The sequence below is a fragment of the Neofelis nebulosa genome, chromosome 12 (assembly GCF_028018385.1).
Source record: "Neofelis nebulosa isolate mNeoNeb1 chromosome 12, mNeoNeb1.pri, whole genome shotgun sequence".
NCBI classification, from domain to species: domain Eukaryota; kingdom Metazoa; phylum Chordata; class Mammalia; order Carnivora; family Felidae; genus Neofelis; species Neofelis nebulosa.
This window is the reverse complement of record NC_080793.1, coordinates 83902162-83927231: the sequence shown is the minus strand read 5'-3', so window position 1 is coordinate 83927231 and position 25070 is coordinate 83902162. Positions and strand designations below refer to the sequence as shown.

General features: G+C 44.6%; 1 protein-coding gene across 8 annotated transcripts in view; it reads left to right on the top strand.

Annotated features, from left to right (window-relative positions):
* Window positions 1-25070, top strand: part of PIP5K1B (phosphatidylinositol-4-phosphate 5-kinase type 1 beta) — a 313556-nt gene that overhangs the window by 193331 nt on the left and 95155 nt on the right. For all 8 annotated transcript variants that reach the window (XM_058695763.1, XM_058695762.1, XM_058695764.1 and 5 more), the window contains one exon: window positions 5174-5473. In XM_058695763.1, the coding sequence (XP_058551746.1) occupies window positions 5174-5473 (300 nt within the window). The remainder of the gene's footprint in view (window positions 1-5173; window positions 5474-25070) is intronic.

The following is a 25070-nucleotide window of genomic DNA, read 5'->3' as shown; positions in this document are numbered from 1 at the left end:
TTCAGATTCTGTGTCTCCCTCTCTCTCTGCCCCTTCCCCGCTCATGTTCTGTCTCTCTCTGTCTCAAAAATAAATAAAAACATTTAAAAAAAATACTACTTAATTTCAGAATCTGCTGGAGACATTAAATGTTGTAAATTATACACATAAATATAGGGGTCAAAAATCTAAATAAAAATCTTAGTGGAGAGCAGGCACAGATTTTAAAAGGTTTGTTTCCTCCTGGGGCACCTGGGTGGCTCAGTTGGTTAAGTGTCTGACTTCGACTCAGGTCATGATCTCACAGTTTGTGAGTTCAAGCCCCGAGTCTCTCTCTGTCCTGACAGCTCAGAGCCTGGAGCCTGCTTTGGATTCTGTGTCTCCCTCTCTCTCTGCCCCTCCCTCTCTCCCTCCCTCCCTCCCTGCCTGCCTCTCTCTCTCTCTCTCTCTCTCTCTCTCTCTATCTCTCTATCTCTCTCTCTCTCTCTCAAAAATAAGTAACATTAAAAAACCTTTTAAAGGTTTAATCCTAAACAAAACGGAAATTGTTTTAGAGCATATGGTCTATGTACTTTGTATTAGAGAAAACAGAAGATCCAGAAAAGCCAGAAAAATGCAGCCAATTTTAATTCTTTTTCCAGAGATACATGTTACTAACATCTGGTGTATGTCCTTCTTGATGTATTGTATTCATACACACATTTTTAAATCCTATAAAATTGGGATCAAACTGACATTGCACTTTACTCACCTGCTAAGTGAATAAGTCTTAAACTTCTTTAGTTCTAAGCTTAGATAGAACTGCATTGTCCAATATGGTAGTCCTTAGCCAGATGCAGCTTTTAATTTGAAATCAATTAAAGTTAAATGAAATTGTAACATTTAGCCAAACAAGTGGTTTATCTGAATCTTACTTGTAAGCTAACATAACAAATAATATAATTTACCCAGTTAACAAGAAAAAATGTGAACATCGTGTGATGATCCAAATAAATGTTGGGTAGAAATGAAGGCATTCAGAATTCAGCATCTCTTCCTAATTAAAATTCTTTCCACTGGGAGTGAAGTTTTTTAACATAAATAAGTGAACACACACGTACGATGCATTCATCAGTCTCCAAGAGTTCACCTAATGCCTCATGGAGAAGAACAAGGGCCCTTTCGTTGGAAATAAAGATAAAGGTGTCCTCCTATAGAGGTCCTGTCTGGTGTATTTGTGAGAATTTCTAGCAATAACTTTTGAGCACAAAAAGAAATAGAAGAAAAGTATAAACACTGTTCTCTGTAAACAAAACAGTTAAAAAGGAGCAAAACTTGGGGCACCTAGGTGACTCAGTCGGTTGAGCGTCTGACTTCGGCTCAGGTCATGATCTCACAGCTTGTGAGTTCAAGCCCCATGTCAGGCTCTGTGCTGAAAGCTCAGAGCCTGGAGCCTGCTCTGGATTCTGTGTCTCCCTCTCTCTCTGCCCCCCCCACCTTGTGCTCTGTCTCTCTCTGTCTCTCAAAAATAAATAAACATTAAAAAAAAAAAAGAGCAAAACTTCAAGAAAATTAGCCAGCAGTTTCTAGAGATAATGAGAGTCCAGATTTGCAGGATATAAGATAGGTCTACACACGCCACTGTGTTCCATTATGCAGATCATACAGAGTAGGAGAATAGAAGGAAAAAAAAGGAGATCCTGTGTATGACAACAGGAACTTGTAGTGAACATGATTAGAAGAATAAAGATACAAATAAATGAAAGCATACTATAATTCTGATAAGGAAATCAAGTTATAGTAAGAACTATAATGTGTAAACAATAACCCCAAAAGAATTTTTTTAAGTTTGTTTATCTACTTAGAGAGTGAGCATGAGCAGGGGAGGGGCAGAGAGAGAGGGAGAGAGGGAGAGAGGGAGAGAGGGAGAGAGGGAGAGAGGGAGAGAGGGAGAGAGAGAGAGAGAGAGAGAGAGAGAGAGAGAGAAAGAAAGAACCTCAAGTAGGCTCCACGCTGTCAGCACAGAGCCCAACTTCGGGCTCGAGCTCCCGAACTATGAGATCATAACCTGAGCCGAGATCAACAGTCTGACTCTTAACTGCCTGAGCCACCCAGGTGCCTCCCCCAAAAGAATTTTTGTAATAAGAACTCTAAAATGCTTGCATCTGTAAAAACAAATATATAAGATCAATATGAAAGAAACTACAAATTGTTATTCAAAGACATACAAAGTTCTGAAATAATGAGACACGCGTCGTTCCTGAACTCAGTATTGTAAAGATTTCAGTTCTCCCTCATCAGTTTAGAAATCCAGTCTAATTGTAATCGTGAGGGCTTCTTTGAGAAAACACCAAGTGTCAGCTGACCCCGGTGCTGCCGATGAGCCTGGGGGGTCTGGGAGCCCTGGAGTGGGAGACCACGGTGGCTTCTGTGGGGGTCGAGGACAAGGAGTGGATCCCGGTCACCAAGCTGGGCCACCTGGTCAAGGACATGAAGATCTGGAGAAGATCTGTCTCTTCTCCCTGCCCATCAAGGAATCTGAGATCACTGACTTTTTCCTGGGGGTGTCCCTCAAGGAGGAGCTTTTGAAGAATATGCTGCTGTAAAAGCAAACCCGTGCTGGCCAGCAGACCAGGTTCTAGGCATTTGTGGCCATCGGAGAGGACAATGGACACGTCGGTCGGGTGTTAAGTGCTCCAGGGAGGTAGCCAGTGCCGACCGTGAGGCCGTGATCCCTGCCAAACTTGCCAGGGACCTGTGTGGTGAGGTGACTCGGGGGACAAGATCGTCAAGCCCCACACTGTCCCGTGCGGGGTGACCGGCCGCTGTGGCTCTGTGCTGATGCGCTTCATCCTCGACCCCAGGGGCACTGGCACTGTCTCAGTCCCTGAGCCCAAGAAGATACGGACGATGACAGTACTGACGACTGCTACACGCCAGCCAGGGTCTGCCCTGCCACCCGGGCAACTTCACCAAGGCCACTTTTGATTCCCAAGACCTACACCTGTCTCTTCCCCACCTCTGGAAAGAGACTGTTCATCAAGTCTCCCTATCAGGAATTCACTGGCCATCTTGGGAAGCCCACACCAGAGTCTCCGTGCAGAAGACCCAGGCTCCACTTGTGTTCGCCACATAGTTTTATACAAGGAAAACAAAGTGAACTAAGTCTGTGTTGAAAAAAAAAAAAATGCCAGTGGGATTTTTCCCTGAACTGATTCATTTGAAAATGAAAGCAAAACAAACAAAAGAAAGTGGAAACAAATATCGTTTTAAGAGCATTTAAAAAAATAAACGGTGGAAGGGGAAGGCTGTAAGAACAGACAAAATAGTTTTGATAAGAATTAAAATGGTGGACCTGCCGGAACATATACCAAAAAAATCCATAAACCTGCACTAATATTAAAGATGTGGAATTAGTATAGTTCTAGACAAATAGATCAATCAAGTCAGATAATTCCTATTTTCAGATCTTTCTCACACACACACACACACACACACACACACAATAATTCCATATGGAGTAAAAACCAAATGTAAGTGAACAAAACTAGTAAAAATTTGGAAGAAACTAGAAGAAATTATAAGCTTGGGGTATAACATCTATATAACAAATATATAGGAATATATATAAAAGTTGGGAATTGGCGGGGAGGGGGGGCACCTGCATAACTCATTGGTTGAGGGTCCGACTTTGGCTCAGGTCATGATCTCACAGTTCTTGGGTTCAAGCCCCATGTCGGGCTCTGTGCTGACAGCAGCCTGGAGCCTGGAGCCTGCTTTGTATTCTGTGTCTCCCTCTCTCTCTGCCCCTCCCTTACTCACACTATGTCTCTGTCTCTCAAAAACAAATAAATGTTTTTTAAAAACTTTTTTTTTAAAGTTGGGAATTGGAAGAAGGATCAGGGGTAGTAGGGAACCTTTTCATGACATAAATGCCCTCCAGCAAACTTCTTAATTTCTCTCCTACTTTTAAAGTGAAACACTAAAAATAGGCATGTATTTCTTAATAGTAGAAAAGATAACATGACTGGAAGAAAATATTTGCCCTGTAGAGAATAGGAAAATGCTAAATATTCAGAATATATTGAGAAACTCCCAACAATAACCCAAAACTACAGAAAAGCAGGCAAAGGATATTAATGCATTATTCTTTTGGAAATGGCCAGAAATAACATTAAAATGTTACATTTCTCTAATCCATGGTATTCCCATTTTTCAGAGAACAAGTGTCCGTTTTTTAATGATCATGCTTACAGAGCCTTTAAAGCTTGATACTTTGTGGCCCTGGTGACGAGTGACAAGAAACAGATGGTCTAACAAAGTGTGGCTGTGAATTGGTCTACCCATTTTGGAAGACACTTTTTTTTTTTTATTTTATTTTTATTTTTTTTTTTTTAAATTTTTTTTTCAACGTTTTTTATTTATTTTTGGGACAGAGAGAGACAGAGCATGAACGGGGGAGGGGCAGAGAGAGAGGGAGACACAGAATCGGAAACAGGCTCCAGGCTCCGAGCCATCAGCCCAGAGCCTGACGCGGGGCTCGAACTCACAGACCGCGAGATCGTGACCTGGCTGAAGTCGGACGCTTAACCGACTACGCCACCCAGGCGCCCCTGGAAGACACTTTTTCAGGAGCTATTAAAATTTTAAGTGCTTATCTTTTAGACCCCAGCAATGAGTTTTCTTTTTAGCTCCTTTAGAGCATAGTCACACATGGCTCTAATCCATTCTTTCCCTGTTTTGAGTTGGGTCTCATTTGGGACACTCTCTTTTCAGTTCAGCCACTTTTAATACCATGGGTTTAGAATGATCAAGTTACTGTTCCAGTGAACCACCGTAAGAGCCAGATCAGAAATAGCAATATTTTAGTAATGGCCTTTAAAGTTTATTTATTTTTGAGAGAGAGAAACAGAGTGGGAGCAGGGGAGGGACAGAGAGAGAGGAAGACACCGAATCTGAAGCAGGCTCCAGGCTCTGAGCTGTCAGCACAGAGCCCGATGCGGGGCTCGAACTCACGAACCGCGAGATCATGATCTGAGCCGAAGTCAGAGGCTTAACCGACTGAGCCATCCAGGCGCCTCTAGTTATGGCCTTTAATAAAGATAATCACATTCCATTTTTCATTATCATATTGGACGAAAGCACATATTTGATGGAAGATTATTTTATGAAAATTGGAGATTTAAAACATTTTTTTCCCTTTTTCTCTTTTTAGAATTTGAACCAGAATCCGAGGACTCTTTTGCCAAAATTTTACGGACTGTACTGCATGCAATCGGGGGGCATTAACATCAGGATCGTGGTAATGAACAACGTCTTACCGCGCTCCATGAGAATGCACTTCACATATGACCTGAAAGGCTCCACGTACAAGCGAAGAGCTTCCCGAAAAGAGAGGGAGAAATCCAACCCCACCTTCAAGGACTTGGATTTCCTGCAGGACATGCACGAAGGCTTATATTTTGACACAGAAACGTACAACGCGCTCATGAAAACACTTCAGAGAGACTGCCGGGTAAGGAAATACCATTGCCAGGATTGCCCTGGGAAAGGCATCTGTGATAATGTCACCTTGGTAAGGAATGTCAAGAACAGACGTGTGGAATCCCTTTGTTAACAATCCCAGTGCCCATCCATGCTTCCTTGATGTTGAAGGAATTGGTGGACAATAAGGGAATTGTCTAGGAGTGTCTATGAATTTTAGTAAAAAGCAAAGTCAGCTTTCTTTGATAAAATTAAACAAGAATTTTTTTTTTTTTTTTTTTTTGCTTTCCATCCTCCCCTGTGGTTAAACCGGAGGGAAAAGGAATTGGGTGTAATGCAATGATTAGCAAGAAAAGCCATATACAAATTTTGGCACAGGTAACATTCCAACCGGGGAGAGAAGTTCCCTGGATACTTGGTGTGGGTGCAGTACGCTTGCTGAAATTATTTTGGGCCATCATGAATGAGTCCCAACACTTAGAGCAAAGACCATAACGTGGTAACTTTGCCTGCAGGATTGTCAAAAGGAAGGAGGAGTTCATAGTCCCTCAGCCTGCCACTCTTAGGAACAAAATAACAAGACCCAAAACCTGGGAGAGATTTTTCCCGATAGGGTGAATTTACAGAAAGTAGGTAAAGGTTCCCTTGGAGAAAACGATGGAAGTGGAACTGTGATGGCTTCTGAAGAAGGATGATCATCTGATGAACACGTTCTCAGAAAGAGCGTTTTGTGCCCCAGGTGAACCTGGGAATACCGTGTAGCTCCAAGCTAAGTTGGGCATAGCGGAGGTGGCCAGGGCTTTCTCTAGGAGTGGATAGGCTTCTGGGACGTATGAGCTGTGTCTTCCAGACTGTGGCTTTCCGGACCTTGTGTGGCCCTGGACAGACGACCCACGTTGGTGCACCGGGGAGGGGGCGAATCCTTGCTGAGAAACACAGTCCTACTATTTATGGGTCGTTTCTTTCTACCTGTTAGGATGTGAATGACGATGCACAAAGGTATGTCATTGAGTGGGTCGTTTCATTGACAGCGAAGTTACTCCGCAGCGCCTATTCTTAATGCCCAGTGCGCCAGACCAGCCTAGGATTTTTTGATGTACGTTTCCTTTCATTTTCTCAACATCCGTTTGAAGTTTGTAACCATTCTCCTTCCCATTTTAACTGGTGAATCATCAGGCTCTTAAAGAGGGCAAGCAACCTGCCCAGCGTTACTTAGCAAGTCAGGGGCGGCGCCCACACCTCCTTGGGTACAAAGTATGTGCTGTTCACAATTGACACGTAATGGCTCGCTGTAAGGAGTTTTTGTTTTTCATTATCTTTTCACAAGTCAAGGGAACTAAAGCAAACCAACAACAACAACAAAAATGTCCAGCTGAGCTATTCAGCTATCTGGGTGGATATGAATGATTCATGTTTTTCTTTAAAAAAGAAAAATGAGCGCGCGCACACACACACACACGCACACACACACACACACGCACACACACACACACACACACACGTTTGAGTAGAAACCTTTTCCTGTGCTTTCTCTGCCCTCACAGGATGTGGGTGAAAAGTGACTCTCCGTTCCCTAGAGTTTAGTACAAGCCTCTCCAATTTTAGATTTTCTTTCTCTTTGTGTGCCTGTGTGCTTCTTGCCTCTTTAATATGGAAAGCCATTTTTTTCTGTGTCTTCTAAAACCACAGGTTCCTATGCCAAAAAAAAAAAAAAAAGGCAGGGGGGTAGGGAGTCAAATGTAAAAGAGCCGTTGCACGAGACTTGCTGTTTATTAGTGTTTCTTGAGCCCAGTACTGACAGGACGAAGTCAAACATGTCTCTTCATCAGGAATGAGACCCTGGAGATTGGCTTCTTTATTTTTTATTTTTGGAAGATTTGTTGTCTTAAGGAAGGTCAGTGAAGAGGTCCTGAAGCCAGCTCCCTCTCACCCACCCCCTTGGGTCTTGACCCTGACTCAGACTGTGGAACTTCTTTAAACGATACACAACATTCATCTCCAGAAAGGCTTTGCTCAGGCTGGTGTGGGAGCCTTTAAATGCCTCGCTGTGAGGGAACCTGAGTCCCTTCCATGATCTCCCTTGACCATGACCACGACCTTTGTGATCTGGAGTCAGCCCCTGGCTCCCCGAGCAGAGCTGCCTTGGGGAGCTCAGGTACATTTCCAGAATGGTGGGTCTCGAGGTGTAGCAGTCACAGGCTGCTTGGCAAAACGGACGAAAGCTGTGAACCGTCTCCCCAGAAGAATGCCCATCCGCTCCCCAGTTCCTGCGACCCCTGGAGCCCATCACAACCCACCCGCCTCCCCGAAGGCTGAGTCCCCGTGCCGGAAACAGGCACGATCCTCTCCCTCTCTCTGTGTCATCAGGTCCTCCTCAGAAGGGCCAGCCCTTCCCAGGCAGACACGAGAAGCCTCCTGACCTCATGCTGACCTCTCGCTTCCTGCCCATTCCACTTCTTCCGGTTTTTGGCTTACCCCCTCATCCCCAGGATCCCATTTCCCTTGCGTGAGCACCGGCCAGAAGACACCTGCGTGATTCGTGGACCCAGCACGGCCTGGGCCTGTTGTGCCCTGCTCCCCACAGTCTCCTTCCCTGATTCCCGGCTTCCCCAGTCTGAGCTTGGGCCCTCATCGGTAAGCCTGCCCCCCTGGGATGGTCCATCCCTGGCTGGCCCCTCTGCACAGCACCTTAGCCTCGGAGCTCTTCCAGAAAAACCGAATGGACTTCATCTTTCCGTACGGTTGAGACAAAGATTCTTCCCAAAAGGGCAGGGGATCCCCATCCTGGGTCCTCCCCAGTCTCCATGTTGCTGTTCCTTACCGGCGGTGTCTGGGGAACATGGACATGTGAATCATTAGGTCCCCTTTCTGGAAGCATTTCCTCTCCCTGGGCCTCACTCTGTGCCTGTTGTGACAGCCCTCGGCACCCGTAAGTGAGCTTGACCCAGGATCCGAGTCGTGATAGTGGAGTACCATCAGGACACCATAGGTCACTTGCTGTCGAAAACAGGAAGTAGGATTTATTCAAACCATCCCCATGCGATGTAAACTGAGAGGCAATTCTTTCTCTGGACTCAGTAAGTCACCATGTCCCGTCCAGTCTGCCTTCTAAGTCTTGGATCTTGCCGCCCCCCCCCCCCCCACCTCTTTCTGCACAGCCGCGGCCTTTATTGAAACCCCGACGGCTCATTGCTGGGAGTTTTGCAGTAGCCTCCTCACTCCTTTTCAAGATCTCTCTCTTCCACCACATCCAAGTGCTGCTGCCACAGTGATCAGAGGACCACCTGCCTGTGCACCAAAGCCCACTCTTCCTAGCTTGGGCCATTACCATCCTTCCTCCTCTGGCCCAGACCACCTTCTCCGGATGCTTCTCCAGCTCCCTTCTCAGCCTTCTCTCACCTCCATGCAGAGCCCCTTCCTTCCGCAGCCTTTCCCATCTCCTGGACACATTCTGTGAAGGTTCTGGCCTTTTCCTGCGTGCCTCTCTCTGCTGGGCTCTCCCTCCCCACTTTCCTTCACCTTTCTCCCTCACCTGCCCCCCTCAGGACCGCCGCCCTCACTTGCTCTGAGACCACCATGCTGTGGCTCCCCAAGCACCCCGGATTCACATCTTTTGTGGCATTTAATGCACTGTTTTATTTATTCACATGCAGGTCCGTGAGCTTGAGAATCAGACCTTCATCTGTCTTTGTATCTCCATTGCCCGGCGCTTAGTAAATGTTTACTGAGATACGTATTTGAACAAAGGAATAAGCACAGTAAACTATGTGATGACAAAGAGACACATTTAGGTTACATCTCCAAGAAAAAGCGGCCTTTGGTGACTTCTGTGTGTCTAGCTGAGTTTTGAGTGCTGCTTGTGGAGGAGGAAATATCCACTTTCACTGATGTGGCTGCCCTGTGGTCACAGAGATTATAATGTGATAAAGCACATGATCTCCATTTCAAATCCCAGTCAAGGTACTGAGTGTCCCTGTATTAAGCCCTTTGTATAATAAAAGTGTATTTCTCTTTCAATTGTTTTTTCATAGGAACAATATTGGAGAAGTCATTAGGCTTTAATACTGGCCCCTGTCTCCTTTAGGTGTATATCTGATCTGCCCAGCTAGACTGTCACTGTCTCAAAGGCCACAGCTCATTCCTTATATTTCTCTGCAGGTGCATTACCTGGCTTATTGTATCCACTCAGTACCTATTACAAGATAATGTAAAAAACTCTTTTGAATCGAAATTTATGTGTTCATTTTGGAAGAATAATTAGGAACTATTTTTATCTTCATTTTTAATTTACTGTAATTATTTCTTCTCCGACATAGCCTCTCTATGAAAAATCTAAAGAGTCCCATATCGTTTAATTAACTTGATAAATTATTACATCCTACAATATTTATCGATAACTCGGGGGAAATGACATTGTTGCCAAGTATATTAGTGAGAACTTGGGTTTATAATCCAAATATTTCTGATTCCTTCAAATGGGAGTCCTATCAGGCACAGTCTTGGTCATTAATGACCCAAATGACTTAGTTTACATTTATTGTCATTTTTTGTTGAGCGGCAAAGTTATTCATTTTTAAATAGCGTGGCACCAGTTTTCTTTTTTCACACAAATGGCTGTCACCATAAATATTAATAGGTTTTCAGAATTTAATGAAGCCAGTCTTAAGAATACTGAGACTTTTTGATGTGCAGAGTGGGATCCATCTAACTATGTGTGGGTCTAAATTTGCAGATCAGGTTCTTCTCAGCTATGGGCACGTTTGCCTGGGTTACCAAGTAGCTTATTTTCTATACTACTTAGTTTCGCATTATGGCTAGTGCTTACCCCTCAGCTGTAATTTTGTTCAGCATTAAGATTTTACACTTAGTGTACACAGTTTTTTTTCTTTCTTTTTTATATCGGTCACCTTCCCAGTTATCATTAAAGAGGAAAAAATGCTGGGACACCTGGTTGGCTTGAGTCGGGGGAGCGTCTGACTTCAGCTCAGGTCATGATCTCCCAGTCTGTGAGTTCAACCCCTGCGTCAGGCTCTGTGCCGACAGCTCAGAGCCTGGAGCCTGCTTCAGACTCGGTGTCTCCCTCTGTTTCTGCCTCTCCCCTCATATTCTGTGTCTGTCTCTCAAAAGTAAATAAACATTCAAAAATTTTTTCAGTAAAAAATTTTGTTTCAAATAAAAAAGGAAAAAATGCTTATTCCTTATATATATAAGAAGAACTATATAAGAAGGAATATATATATATATATATATATATGTACATATATGTGTATATATATGTGTATACATACACACACACACACACACACACACACATATATATGGTCTATATAAAGACCTTATTTTTGTTAGGTACAGGAATATCACCAATTCCACATCTCTGTACCATTTCTTGAAAGATTACTTGCCCCAAAAAAGGCATAAATAAAGTCACCATCTTTCAAATTATGTTTTACAAACACTCTAATCCCATGATGTCTTGGATTTGCTCCATTGTTTTAGATTATAAGTTTTGCTCTGTATGCTATTATTGTTTTGGTAGCATTGCAATATAAACACAAGGCAAAGTCAACGTTGGTGAACAAATAAATAAAACCAACTCCTACTATCAAAGATTGTTTGAGCTGGAAGGAATCATAAAGGTCCCTGGGAAATAGTAGAACACTGCCTTCCACGCTCTGGTGTCAGAGAAAATAATTTTGGACCTAGATCTGTGCCTGGCCAAGCCAGATTTCCTTGTGAGAATAAAGACATTATCACGTTCTCAGGGACTTAAAAAAGGTTTCTACTTATAAACCCTCTTTTACAGAAATTTTTACTTTGAGATAATTGTACATTCACATGTAGTTGGAAAAAATAACACAGAGAGATCTCATATACTCCCCACCTGGTTTCCCCAGTGCTAACATCTTGTATGACCTTAGTGTAACATCAAAACCAGGAAGTTGACATTGGTTCTGTCCACTGACCTTCTTCAGATGTTACTAGTTTCGTATGCACTCTTGTGTGTATCTGTAGGTGGGCATATGTGTATGTGGTTTTATGCAATTCTGTGCATATATAGATTGACTTAACGGCCACAGTTAAGTATGGAAAGGTTCCTTCACAGAGATCCCTCCTGCTACCCTTTTAGACATAACTGGAGCCACCGCCCTCCCCCAACCCCTCCCAACCCCTTGCAACCGCCAATCTGTTTCCTTTCTCCGTAATTTTGTCCTTTCAAGAACGCCACGTAAGTGAAGCCGTCCAGGATGTAACTTCCGAGATTGGCTTTTCTCACTCCGCATATCCATCCAAGTTACTGTGTACAGTAGTTGCCCCTTTTCACTGCTGAGTGATGTTTCATGGTGTGGATATACCGCCATTTAACCATTCACCTGCTGAAGAACCTGGGGTTTTTCTCTAGTGTTTGATTATTGCAAAAACAAAAACAAAAACAAACAAACAAAAAAAAAAACAGGTGCCGTGAACATTTCCTTGCAGGTTTTTACATAAGCGTTATTCGTTTCTCTGGCAGAAGTGCCCCGTGCATCTGCTGTGTCACATGGTAAGCACGTGTTCACTTTTATCAGGAACTGCCATGCTCTTTCCCAGAGAGCCTCTATCATTTTACATCCCCGCCAGCAGCGTATGATCTCATTTCTTTTCATCCTCTCCTGCGTTCGCTGTCTTCCGTATTTTTTTTATGTTAGCTATTGTGGTAGGTGTGTGTTTAAGTCTCTTGTTTAAGAATTGCTTGAGTATATGCTCCGGCAAAACAAAAGATAAACCCAATGAGGCCGTTCGGAGATGCAGGGAACAGTGGCGAAAAAGGAAGCTGAAAAACTTAACGGTTAAGTTGAGTGGTTGATCGGTAGGGTTTCCTATGAAGGAAAGCCTGAGGCACAGGACTTGGCCACGTGTGTTTCTAGTAATAAGCCTTTCTCTGAGACTTTGAATGCTCACAGGACTTCATCTAGATCTATGCGATAGCCATGGATATTTCTCAATTATTCTGTAATTGCTTCGGTATGTGTTTAATGTTTGCCCACTAAAATCTGCCCTTTAGGAGAACAGGAGCTATATGACTTCGTTTTGTTACCTTTAAACCACTTAACAAAACAGCACTTGGCCCCATGTTGGTCTTTTGGGAAAGCCTTAGAGATAACAGTTTCTTGAGGGTGGTGCCTGATGTCTCAATTTAAGACAACACCACACCTGTTCATCAGCCCCGGAAAGGGGTTGATGTCTGCTCAGGCTTTTGCTGGTGGCCCCAGGTCCGTCATGATGCAGGTGGATGATGGCAGGGAGCTTCTGTTGGCAGTGGGAGAAGGGGGAAAGTGGTCAGTATGAGAGAGTTCTGGGGAAGCTACAGAAGCCATTGCATTGTATTGCTTTTCTTCTCTAGCTGTTCTTGACTTTCTGCCAACTCGGGAGGTACCTCACCTTGAGCCAGACAAGTAATTCTCAATACTTGGCAAAACCAGCTGCTCCAGTTTTTGGTGGAGGCAGGGTCCCGTCTTAGATGCAGCGTGCAGATACTGAAGTAGCTGAGCCTTTAGAACACATCATCCATAATATGTAATCCGAAAACACATGCACAGGATAAGGTACTTGACATCCTATCTCCTGGATTTCAAGCCATTTTCAAGGCTCATTGCGTCCGCAGGTTGGACCAGTTGACATTGATTGTGGACTTGCTTCGTATTAATTATAGGTGGGTTCTCGTTGAGCCTCCCCATGGCCCTGTGGCATAAGTGAGTGCCATGATTCCCTTTCTAATATGGAGAAATGGAGATGCGGGACAGGTGACACCTCCCGGGTCCCCAGAGCTCACGTTCTGGGACCCAGCTCACACACAGGCATCTCTGACTCCAGACCCAGGCCCTCTTACCAGTGTGCTCTCCATAAGGAGCCTCTAGGTACCAAAGGGGAACATCTGCTAAAATGAAAACCGTAAGTCCCACCACGGGTTTGAAGAGGGTGGGCTTCAAGTGCACGGTGACAGTTTTCCTGCTCCGACGCAGAGCTGGTGGGAAAGGTGCTGTAGAGAAAAGACGCTACGAATGCAGAGAACTCGGTTTGGACAGGGCAGTGGGTTAACGTGCGACCTTCTTCACCGAAGGAGGGAGCGAGGAGAACAGTGACCGAGGAACACAAAATAAAATCAGGAACCCAAACATTTAATTTTAAAAGTTTAATGGAAAGTGTAATCAAGCCCATTAACACCTCCCAACTGTTACCAACATGCCTGTGCATCAAATCCGATTGACTGAAGAGCAGGACTTCTTTCTGAGAAACGTGACAGTTACAGTGAAGTAGATGGTTTGACAAAGATTGTTTTTCACCTCGTGTGGAGAGGGAGACGAGGCTTTCGATGTGCTGTTGGGTCCTGCGTGAGCAGCTTTCAAGAATGCTCCTCGACTGCCAGCAGAAATGGCAGGATTTTCAAGCCAGTGTTTGTTTTTACCCTCCCTTCAAACCAAATGGAGCCTTGTAAAAATTTCTACAGAAGAAAAATAGGAGGCTGAAAGCATCTTCCTCGCCCCTACGTAAACTCCTTTTCCTTTGCCTGAAAGATCACCTAAAATGAGAGAATTTAAGTATCCCCGACATATGGCGGTGGTGGTTCTGTGCCTAACCAGCTTTCGTTTTAAGTAACTTGTCACGCAGAAATAGAAATATATAACAGTTCAACTTAATAGAAGCAGAAGTCCTTGGGCTTATGAAATGGAATGCTGCCATATCTAGTATATAAGGGTTTTCTGCTCGGGTGTGCAAAGAACCTGCCTGTCTTTGATTTTCTAGTTGACCGTAAATGTAGAGGTAAGGTCAAGCAAGGTAGGTTCCCGAATGGAAGGACTCACAAAATATCCGAGGGGAGGAAGGAGAGTGAAGGAAATGTCCCCACTGGGAATCCTGGGAAGCCTGAGGAGAGCCACAGCAGGAAGGGGAAGTGACCTCAGGGGGACATGACCGTAGCAACTCTGCCTTTGAAGATGGGTCTGGAAAGCCTTTGAGCTTGGCCAATGTGGATCCGGTTGTGGATTCCAGCATGAGTCAGTCACATGGATGACCGTGTGAAGTAGAGCAGGACTGTCAACGCTCAAACCAAAGGAGACAAAGGACAGCAAACCCTAGTGGCTTCTAAAATGGTGCTGAGAAGCTCCATAGCTTAGGAGAAACTTCTGGAATTTGGTGATGGACGGAGTTGCAGAGGCTGAAGGAGCGTTCGAGAGTTTCCAAGGTCTGGGAAAATGTTACGAAGTTTAGAAAATGGCTCAGAACTATCTCGTGGCATGTTACCCAGCTTGCTGTGCACCCATCACACGTGATCTTGTCTTCCTCCCGGAAACCTTCACCTCCAGCAAGTAGAAACACTTCCAAAGGGGGAAATTGGTTTGATTTCGGCGGGACTTTATTCTATTCGTTTGACATCCGTGCTGAGTCCCCACGCTGCTGCGGGAACCCGGGGCCCGCGTGATGGCCTTGTGAAAGGCAAGGTACTTCCTGGGCCACGTCCTAGTTCCAGCGCTTTCCAAGAAGACGAGCACATGCTGGCTTCTGAGAGGCTTTGGCTCACATAAATAGCTGCTCATCCCCGTCAGCGGCAGTCAACACTTTCCATCTGGCCCCCTCCCCTGCAAGTGAATGTTCCTTTGATGTCACCAGTGTTCTTCCTTCAAAGACATTTTTTAATGTAGTGCTTTGATCAGGCGAGTAGAACTCTTCTCTCCTCACTTTCATCCCTTGAAATTCTGCCCTCCTGCCTGGCGAGGAATTTCTGCCTCCCCCACAAGCGTGAAGTGGCCAAGAACAATCTGTTATTTATGAGTTTATGGATTAAATTTCAACTTTTTATTTCAGACGGACACACCTGTGCCCCTTCCTACATGTCTGCTTCAAAAAACCCGTTTCCAAAGGGGGTGCGTTTGCCCCTGGACACGTTGGCTGCCCATAGCTCTTCAGGATGCAGGGAAGTTAAACCCTGATGGTTACCTTAAATACCGGTGCCCAAACCTGAATGTGAGCCTGCTTGGAGTCCGTGTCTCGCTGACTTCCTCCCTTCGTTTCTCCACACGAAGACCTCGTGTGTAAACTTTGCCCGTTTGTCCACGTTCTGCCGGCTCCAGCCGTTTCCAAAACCAAACGTGCTGGATGCCAGCACTCTGCTCCCCAAGTTCTCGTTCTCACGCACCTGCTAACCTGGCTTCAGACAATGACGTGCACCCTCAGGAGGTAGAGATTAGACATCCGCTGATGGTCCTCTCTCCGAAACAGCTCCCCACCTTCTTTCTAGATTATTTGCAATTTCAGGGAAAAAAAAAAAAAGGCAACAGCCTCATCTTCACAGAACAACGAAAGCAGTGATCCCAGGTTGCAGATTTCCTTCTCTACGCTCAGATGTGCAGGGGAAAGTCGAGTTGTTTTTTTTTTTTTTTTAATTTTCCGCTACACTTGCTCACTAGAACCCACCTCCACAAACGTAAGCTTACACATTTAATGATGTTTCCGTCTCTTCTCGTTTGGTCACCTCCGCAGTTTAAATATTCTCCTTGTTCAGAGTTGAGCTCTCTCTCTCTCCGGGCAGGTGTAAGCCATCCCTCTTTCATTCCTCCATTTTTTTAGGGAAACACCATTGGAGTTTCTATCGCTTGGTGATACATGGAGACAAGAACATTGTCTCAAGCTCCATAACTTTCTGTATTTTGTTTTTCCCTCTCAAATCCTCACGCCCGTGCCCTGTGGAATGTGGCATTGAGTCGCCCTCTTAGACGTTCTTCAGTTGTGACCGTGCACATGCTACTATTTTAAAAACTAAATTGTAATGCCTCAAGACCCCAGAGACTTTCTGTAACTTGCAGGGTTTTCTGTCCCTTCTCCAAATTCGCCCTCTAAGCATGCATTGGGTGTTCTTTTAGGCTGTGCGTTGCTCACTGCCAATGGTGACTTTCCCAAACCCAAGACTCCTCCTGCCCCGTGGAACCTTTTGTGATCTCAGAGCAGGGACTGGCTTGATTTCCCTGACTTCAGACCACACCGGCATCTCATTCGACAAATCCTTTGTCACCTCCCTACTGAATTAATCCCATGGCATTCAGCAAGTAGTTTTGAATTCTTGCTCTGCATAAGGCTCTGTGTGAAGTCTGTGGGTACAAAAAACAAAAAATGAATAGACTATGGTCCTTACCTTTAAGGAGCATAGAGTTTACAGTTTAAATGCAAACCATCAAGTGCTTATTTATGGCAGACAGGTACTCCCATTTTTCTTCCCTCTCCTTGTCCATTAGAGTGAGCAGAGAGAGGGAAGGCGGGGGGTACTTTTTCCCCTTTACCCGGAGAAGAGGAAGACTGTAGTGGCTCATGATGAGGATCCGGGAATCTCACCTCATTCATTGAAGTAGGTGTGGAAACGTGCAGCAAGTGTGGTTTGTGAGTCTCCTTGAGCAGCTGGCCCAATGCCCAGAAGATACATAATCAGAAGGGCTTGGCAGTTTTAATACATTAGGGTTTTTTTTCCATTTTTAATTTTTTTGTATTTTATTTTATTTTTAAACATGAACTTTATTGTCACATTGGTTTCCATACCACACCCAGTGCTCATCCCAACAGGTGCCCTCCTCAATACCCATCACCCACCCTCCCCTCCCTCCCACCTCCCATCAACCCTCAGTTTGTTCTGTTTTTAAGAGTCTCTTACGCGTTGGCTCTCTCCCTCTCTAACCTCTTTTTTTTTTCCTTCCCCTCCCCCATGGGTTCCTGTTACATTTCTCAGGATCCACATAAGAGTGAAAACATATGGTATCTGTCTTTCTCTGGATGACTTATTTCACTGAGCATAACACTCTCCAGTTCCATCCACGTGGCTACAAAAGGCCATGTTTCATTCTTTCTCATTGCCACGTAGTATTCCATTGTGTATATAAACCACAATTTCTAAATGTGTTTACAAAATAATTTAAGGCATCTTTAGTTGTAGAAACAAAGTATCTATGAAGAAAAAACCCAAATTCACCCAAAACCGAAGTTGGTGTATAGATATGACTGTATATATGGTCATATATAATCTTTTAAAATGGTACGTGGCTATCTCTGATGCCTATAAAATACACTTTGAGGGGCGCCTGGGTGGCTCAGTCGGTTGAGCGTCCGACTTCGGCTCAGGTCATGATCTCACGGTCCATGAGTTCGAGCCCCGCATCGGGCTCTGTGCTGACAGCTCGGAGCCTGGAGCCTGCTTCCGATTCTGTGTCTCCCTCTCTCTCTGACCCTCCCCCGTTCATGCTCTGTCTCTCTCTGTCTCAAAATATAAATAAACATTAAAAAAAATTTTTTTTAATAAATAAAATAAAATACACTTTGAGTATTGCAAGCGTTTCACGTGAGCACAGAAAGCAGTGGTACGTGTTAATCAAGCACAGCCCAGAGGTCTCAATCACTGCATTAGACACAGTGCAAAACACATCGTTGCCGTAAGCAGGCTAAGGATTGAATATTTATTTCAGTCTGGTTTCCCCGCCAAAATTGAAGAGCTCGTCACAGCCTATTTTTTCTTTTTATTGCATTAGCAAAGCGCACTCCGAGCCTTATTGAGGAAATTAAATTAAATTTAAAAGGCAGTATTCAGCTTTAACTGACTTGCACATACAGGTAATTCAGAAGCCGGACTCCAAGGGACCTACTTTGCATGGAACGACAGACTCTTGGGTTCATTGTTCCCTAAACCAGGGCGTCCAGGAATGTCTCCTTTCGTAAAAGCTACAGGAGACTACCTTCAGTTGTCTTATGTTGTTGAAATTCACACGAGTGTTTTTGCCAATCACGTATTCTTTATTCAAGCGCGAGACTATAGGCCAGCGGGGAACATTACTTGGGCCTTTGATACACCTTCCCGTCAGCTCCACGTTTTGTTGACTTGGTTATTCTTTAGACCTTCTGTCAGTGAGTGAGCAGGTGAGGTGAGGAGCAAACATAGCACGTTTCCCGCTTTAACCCCTTTAGTTAGGATCCCAGATAATTAATTTTCATCTTTGTGCCCTCTCTACCTGCCACCAGCCGAGACCGTAGTAAGCGAAGTCCACATTTCACCTAGGGCTGCCCCGGTTGCTGAAGCACCCAAAACTTCGGCTCAGGTCATGATCTCACGGTTCGTGGGTTCAAGCCCCACATCAGGATTCTCTCTCTCCCTCTTTCTCTGCCCCTCCTCGACTTGTGCGTGCTCTCTTTCTCTGTGTGTCTCAAAAACAAATAAAAAATAAAATGCATTTCACCTAAGCACCTCAGTAAATTAAACTTTCCTTTTGAAAAATTCAAATATACACAAAAGGGGACAGAACGCATGAGGAACCACTACCTTCCCTGTACCCAGCTTCAGGAATTTTCAACTCCTGGCCAATCTTGTTTCATCTCACTGCCTCCTGCCCCCACCCCTCCCAGAATTTGAAGCATGTTCTGGGTATCCCATTATTTGACTCAAACATTAAGAATCCCTAAAAACTAAAGACTCCTTTCTAAAAAAAAAAAAAAAAAAACAACTATAATTTCATTATCGTATCTTTACAAAATTAATTAATTCTTACTTGTCAGTGTTCAAATTTCTTTTCTTTTTTTTAAAGTTGGCTCTGCGCCCAGGGTGGAGCCCAACACTGGACTTGAACTCATGACCCTGAGACCAAGACCTGAGCTGAGATCAAGAGCCAGACACTTAACCAGCTGAGTCACCCAGGACCCCCCGAAACCTCTAATGGTTTCAGAAACAGTTGGGTTAGTTTGGATTAGTATTTAAACATGGTCTACTTGTGGGGCGCCTGGGCGGTTCAGTCAGTTAAGCATCCGACTTTGGCTCAGGTCATGATCTCGCAGTTCTTGAGTTCGAGCCGCCCATTGAGCTCTGTGCTGACAGCCTGGAGCCTGGTTCGGATTCTGTGTCTCCCTCTCTCTTTGCCTCTCCCTCACTCGCATTCTGACACTTTCTCTCAAAAATAAATAAAACATTAAATAAATAAGGTCTACTTGTTAAGTAGCAGCCCCCCTGCCCCAACCCCCTCACTTGTGTTTGTAAATCCCTCTGGCGTCCGTAGGTTTGAAAACACTGTGGTCTTTATCCTTCTGACAACACAGAGCATGTAATCACAATAAATACTTTCAGTACTGAGGATTTTTCACAAGCATTATCATCTTGAAATGCAATATCAAATACTTATGTCGCAGTTATAAGATGTAGTACTGTAGATTCTTAGTGAATATTTTGGTTTTCTGTTGCTGGCTCACGTGGATAGCACTATAAAAAGTACACATTTCTGCTATGATCAGGGTGCACATCAGGGACCACAAAGCAAAAGAAGCCTTTGGTGGGCGGAACAGTCTGGTACGTTTGATAGGAAAAGTGTAGATACAACCAAGCGTGATTCCATAGAGGGCCACTGACAGTGTGCTTCATTTTTCAGAGGGGAGATGTGTTCTCGATGTTTTATGGAGATCGTGAGTATAATTTTCAGGAAGCAAAGGGTTGAGATAGGCTTTGAAGAACCAGGAAGATTTGAAAAGATAGTAAGGACCTTCCAGAAGACACAGCATTAGCAGTGCTATCAGGGGTTACATCTTTAGGGCACATTTATGGGTAGTTAAGGGATTTCAGCTTGACCAGCCTGGAAGGTATGTCAGTACAGATCTTAAGTATGGGATAGGCAGTTGTTGGCTGGGGCCACCGTCGCAAGGACCTTCAGTCACAAGGACCTGAGTGATGGTGAGAGACTGAAGGTTTTTGACCTGGTCAAGTGAGGGGGGTGGTCGGGAATCCATGGGAAGGTGGAGGGAAGAGAAGTTGAAATCAAAGCATTAGCACAAAGGAATGTTCCGATTAGAAGCTGCAGGACTAGGCAGCTTAATGAAAAGAGAAGGAGTCAGGGAGTCTGAAACCCACATCAGAATGATTTCGAATAAAAAAAAGTAGGGGAAAGAACTGCTTTGGGGGAAAAATAAGCCTTTACGGTTACAGCAAGGCAGTCGCATAGAAGTTTCCGGATGTCCAGAAGCCCAATGCAAATACGCAGGGCTGAGCTCAGGAGTGAGTTTGGCCTAAAGAAAAGGTCTTAGGAATTGTCTGTAGAGAGGTGATAGCTGGACGTGACCCCCTAAAAGATGTTCACGTTTTTCCACTTCTCCCGCGACCTCCCCTGCTGCCATCTGCGTTCAGGTATCCTCTCTTAAAAAAAAAAAAAAAAAAGTTTTTTTTATTTGATTGGAGCTGATGTTACATTCGTTTCAGGTGTGGCACGTAGCGATTGGACAGGTGTAAACATTAGGCCGTGCTCACAAGTACAGCTGCCATCTGTCACCATCCAAGCTATCACCACACCGTCAACTCTGTTCCCCGCGCTGTGCCTTTTGTGACTTGTTCATCCCACAGCTGGAAGCTTGTGTCTGCCCCGCCCCCCCTTCCCCCATTTTGCCCTTCCCCCTACCCCTTCTCTCTGGCAATCATGAGTTCCCTTTTGTTTATTCGTTGTTTTTTTTTTTTTAATTTCACATATGAAATAAATCACGTGGTATCTTTCTGTCACTTGTTTCACTTTGCGGAATACCCGTTAGGTCCGTCTCTGTTGTCACAAATGGCATTATCTCATCCTTTCTATGGCTGCGTAATATTTCATCGTGTATAGACGCATATGCATCTTTCTTATCTTAAATTCGTCTTTCAGTGGACGGTTAGGTTGCTTCCATACCTTGACTATTGTAAATAATGCTGCACTAAACATAGGGGTGCAGATACCTTTTTGAATGAGTGTTTTCATTGTCTTTTGGTAAATACCCAGTAGGGGCACTATTGGATCATGTGGTATTTCTATTTTTTTAATGTTTTTGCTTATTTTTGAGAGCAAGAGAGAAAGATCAGGGGAGGGGCAGAGGGAGAGGGAGACAGAGGATCTGAAGTGGGCTCTGTGCTGAGAGCAGAGAGCCCCATGCGGGGCTCAAAAGTCGTGAACCGTGAGATCCTGACCTGAGCCAAAGGCAGATGTTTAACCGACTGGGCCACCCAGGTGCCCCTCTATTTTAGTTTTTTGAGGAACTTCCGTACTTTTTTCCATTGTGACTACACCAGTTTGCCTTTCCACAAGCAATGCAGGTTCCCTTTTCTCCGCATCCTCACCAATACGTGTTATTTCTTGTCTTTATTTTTTAAGTTTATTTATTTTGAGAGATCGGAGGAGGCCCAGAGAGAGAGGGAGAGAAAAAAAATCCCAAGCAAGCTCAGCACCATCAGCACAGAGCCGGACATGGGGCTTGAACCCACAAACCATGAGATCGTGACCCGAGCCAAAACCAACAGTCAGATGCTTAACCTACAGAGCCACTCAGGCACCCCTCTTGTCTTTTTTATTATAGCCATTCTGATAGGCGTAAGGCAGTATTTCATTATGGTTTTGATTTGTATTTCCCTGATGATTACTGATGTTGAGCATCTTTTTATGTGTCTCTTGGCCATCTGTATGGCATCTTTGGAGAAATGGTCTATTCAGGTCCTCTGGCCATTTTTTAGTTGGAGTTTTGGTTTTTCATCTTGAGTTGTGTAAGTTCATATATTTCGAATATTAACTCCTTATTGGATATGTCATTTGCAGATACCTTCTCGAATTCAGTAGGTTGCCTTTTTGTTTTGTTGATGGTTTCCTTTGCTTTGCAAAAGCTTTTTAGTTTGATATAGTTCCAGTAGTTGAATCTTGCTTTTGTTTCCTTGCCTTAGGAGAGACACGTAGAAAAATGTTGCTATGGCTGATGTCAGAGAAATTACTTACTACCTGTGCTCTCTTCAGGATTTTTGTGGTTTCCGGTCTCACATTTAGGTCTTTAATCCGTTCTGAGTTTATTTTTGCATATGGTATGAGAAAGCAGTCCAGTCTTATTTTTTTGCACGTAGCTGTCCAGTTTTCCCAGCGCCTTTTATTGAAGAGACTGTCTTTCTCCCCAGTTGTAAGTTCTTGCTTCCTTTGTCATAGATTAATTGACTGCATAGGCGTGGGTTTACTTCTGGGCTGTCTATTTTGTTCTATTGATCTGTTTTTGTGCCAGTACCATTCTGTTTTGATGGCTACACTTTTGTAGTAATATCTTAAAATCTGGGAGTGTGCTGCCTCCAGCTTTGTTCTTCTTTTTTCAGGATTGCTTCAGCTAGTCAGGTCACAAAGTAATTGCTGTGGAGCCTAAGTATCATCTCTTATCCAAGCTATTGAAACCCTTTGGTCAAAAACAGGCACCCTTTATGTGGGGTATCTCTACGGTTTCCTGACTGTTTTCTTCCAGGCCTTATTCCAACCTGTAATTGGGGTTTGTGTGATTTTGAGGATGGTATTGTTGTCTATTTTACTTAGCTCTGAAGTCCTGGCAACTTCATCGTGCCTGGGACAACACTAGACACTCAATTCTAGTCGAGTCTAGAGCCCATGAATGTCGCCGCTGAGAAGCAGAGAAGAAGAATGTTGAGAGAATTTCAGTGAACATCTTTGGATCATTGTCCTGTGGATGATCCAGAGGAAGTCGGGACTTGGGATCACGATCCAAAGGAAAGACAGACGGGAAGGCAAAGAACAAGAGCTGAGGGCACGTGGAGATTCCGGGGGGCGTGGTCAGCCCGGATGATTGCACGGGCGGGGGGTGAACGGCGACGGTAACAGCTAACAGTTATCCGGCACTCTGTGTATGCCAGTTGCTGTCCTAAGACTCGACGTGGATTAACTCAGTCTTCGCAGTAACTGTGTGAGGCTGGAGTTCCCGTGATCTCTCTCTTGCAGATGAGGAAACGGGGCCCAGCACAGTCCATACTTTGCCCCGGGGGCGAACGAGGAGGGAAGCCATGGGTCGACCAAGCCCACCTGCCCCCGGAGCACAGAGTCTTAACCACTGTGCAGCTGCTGTCGCTCCTCGTAGCAGGGGGACAGAACACAGTGCGGGGGGGGGGGGGGCAGTGGGGCACAGCAGGTGGAATAGAAAGAGGAGGACCAGGCAGTCTTTGTCACATGTGGCCATGAGGAGAGGACAGAAGTGCCTGTCATTCTGCATTAGGACGTTTCCCACACCATGTCACCAGGCCTCCAGAAACCACATGTGAATTAAGAGCAGTCCCCACCTGTCACCAGCCATGAGAACACGGAGAAGGTGCTTTCTTCAGGAACAGATAGTTATGCTGCCGTCCTCAGGATGCTGCTTTGACCTTGACTTTTTACTATCTTCCAGTATCATTATTGCCTTAAAACAGTCCTTGGGAAAGAAGGGGGAAGCCAATCTGACTTTGGCAATAAAAGCGTTAGCGATACTCCGTCTTGATTTCGTTTTTACACGCGTCTGTGAAATCAGTCATGCTTTCTTCTTTTTACAAGTGGGGAAGTAAAGTCTCGCCAAAGCTAGACAGAAAAGCACCTGTGTTTGCATTGCAACCTGAGTTTTGCACAGCAACCGCATGGGCACAGGATCCCCCAGCGACAGCCAGGTCAGGCAAACATTCTGGAAAAAAAAAAAAATGCGCCTCAGTGACAGACTTGACTGACGGGTGTCTGTCCTGTTGCAGAATGTTGCACACTCTCAAAGCCCACACATGCAAAGATTTTGGCAGATATATTTGATTCCTTTAATTAAGGAAGCAGGAGGATATGCATAACAACGACTTTGTTCCTAATTGATGTGGGTCTGCAATGCACATGACTAAAATCTGTTCCCAGGATTTTTCATTACGGAAGTTTTTGAATTTGACTTAAAATACATGCCTGCATATTTATCTTTTCCTTCCTTAACATTTTTTTTTATATAAGTGGTGACTTTAACCTGTAATCTAACTATCATGGCCAACTTCGCACACATGGGAATAGAACTTCTCTTTTTTAAGCCTTTCACTCTGAAAGCGGGAGCCTGGCCTGCTCAAGACAGTTCAGGGTCCTTCAGGGACTCCCAACAATCCAGTTTAGGAGTACAGGGAAAAATGATTCACTTTTAAAAATTTACGTGTAGGGGCGCCTGAGTGGCTCAGTCGGTTGAACGTCTGACTTCAGCTCAGGTCATGATCTCACGGTTCGTGGGTTCGAGCCCCGAGTCAGGCTCTGTGCTGACAGCTCGGAGCCTGGAGCCTGCTTCGGATTCTGTGTCTCCCTCTCTCTGCCCCTCCCCTACTCACATGTGTCTCTGTCTCTCAGTAATGAATCAACGTTAAAAAGATTTTTTTTAATTAAAATTTACGTGTAGCTTTTTCTTAGTTAATTCTCCCTTGAGGCTTGTTTTTGTTTGTTTTTTTAAGTAAACCAGATAGATACTTGGCCACTTACAGCATCAGGGGTTCAAATTGGACCCCAGCTTGACTATGTGTCACTTAGAAAGTGCACGTGTCCTCTTTGGCCTGTCCTGAGGCAAGAGAAGTGACTGGAAGTACCAACCAAACTGTATAGGTTGTACGTGGCATTGAAAATATAAGAAAAAATGTTTCATAAGGAAAGCTTTTGAACAGGCACAGCTAACTTGTGGACGCTCTGCAGGGACAAAGAAAGAAAGATGATGGTGTCAAGATTACCTTTCCATTTTCCCGCCTCTCAGTTTACCTCTCTGGATGCCCGCCAGGAACATTCACACCGTTGTCTCGCGGTCTGATGAGCACTTGCTTTTGAAGCCAG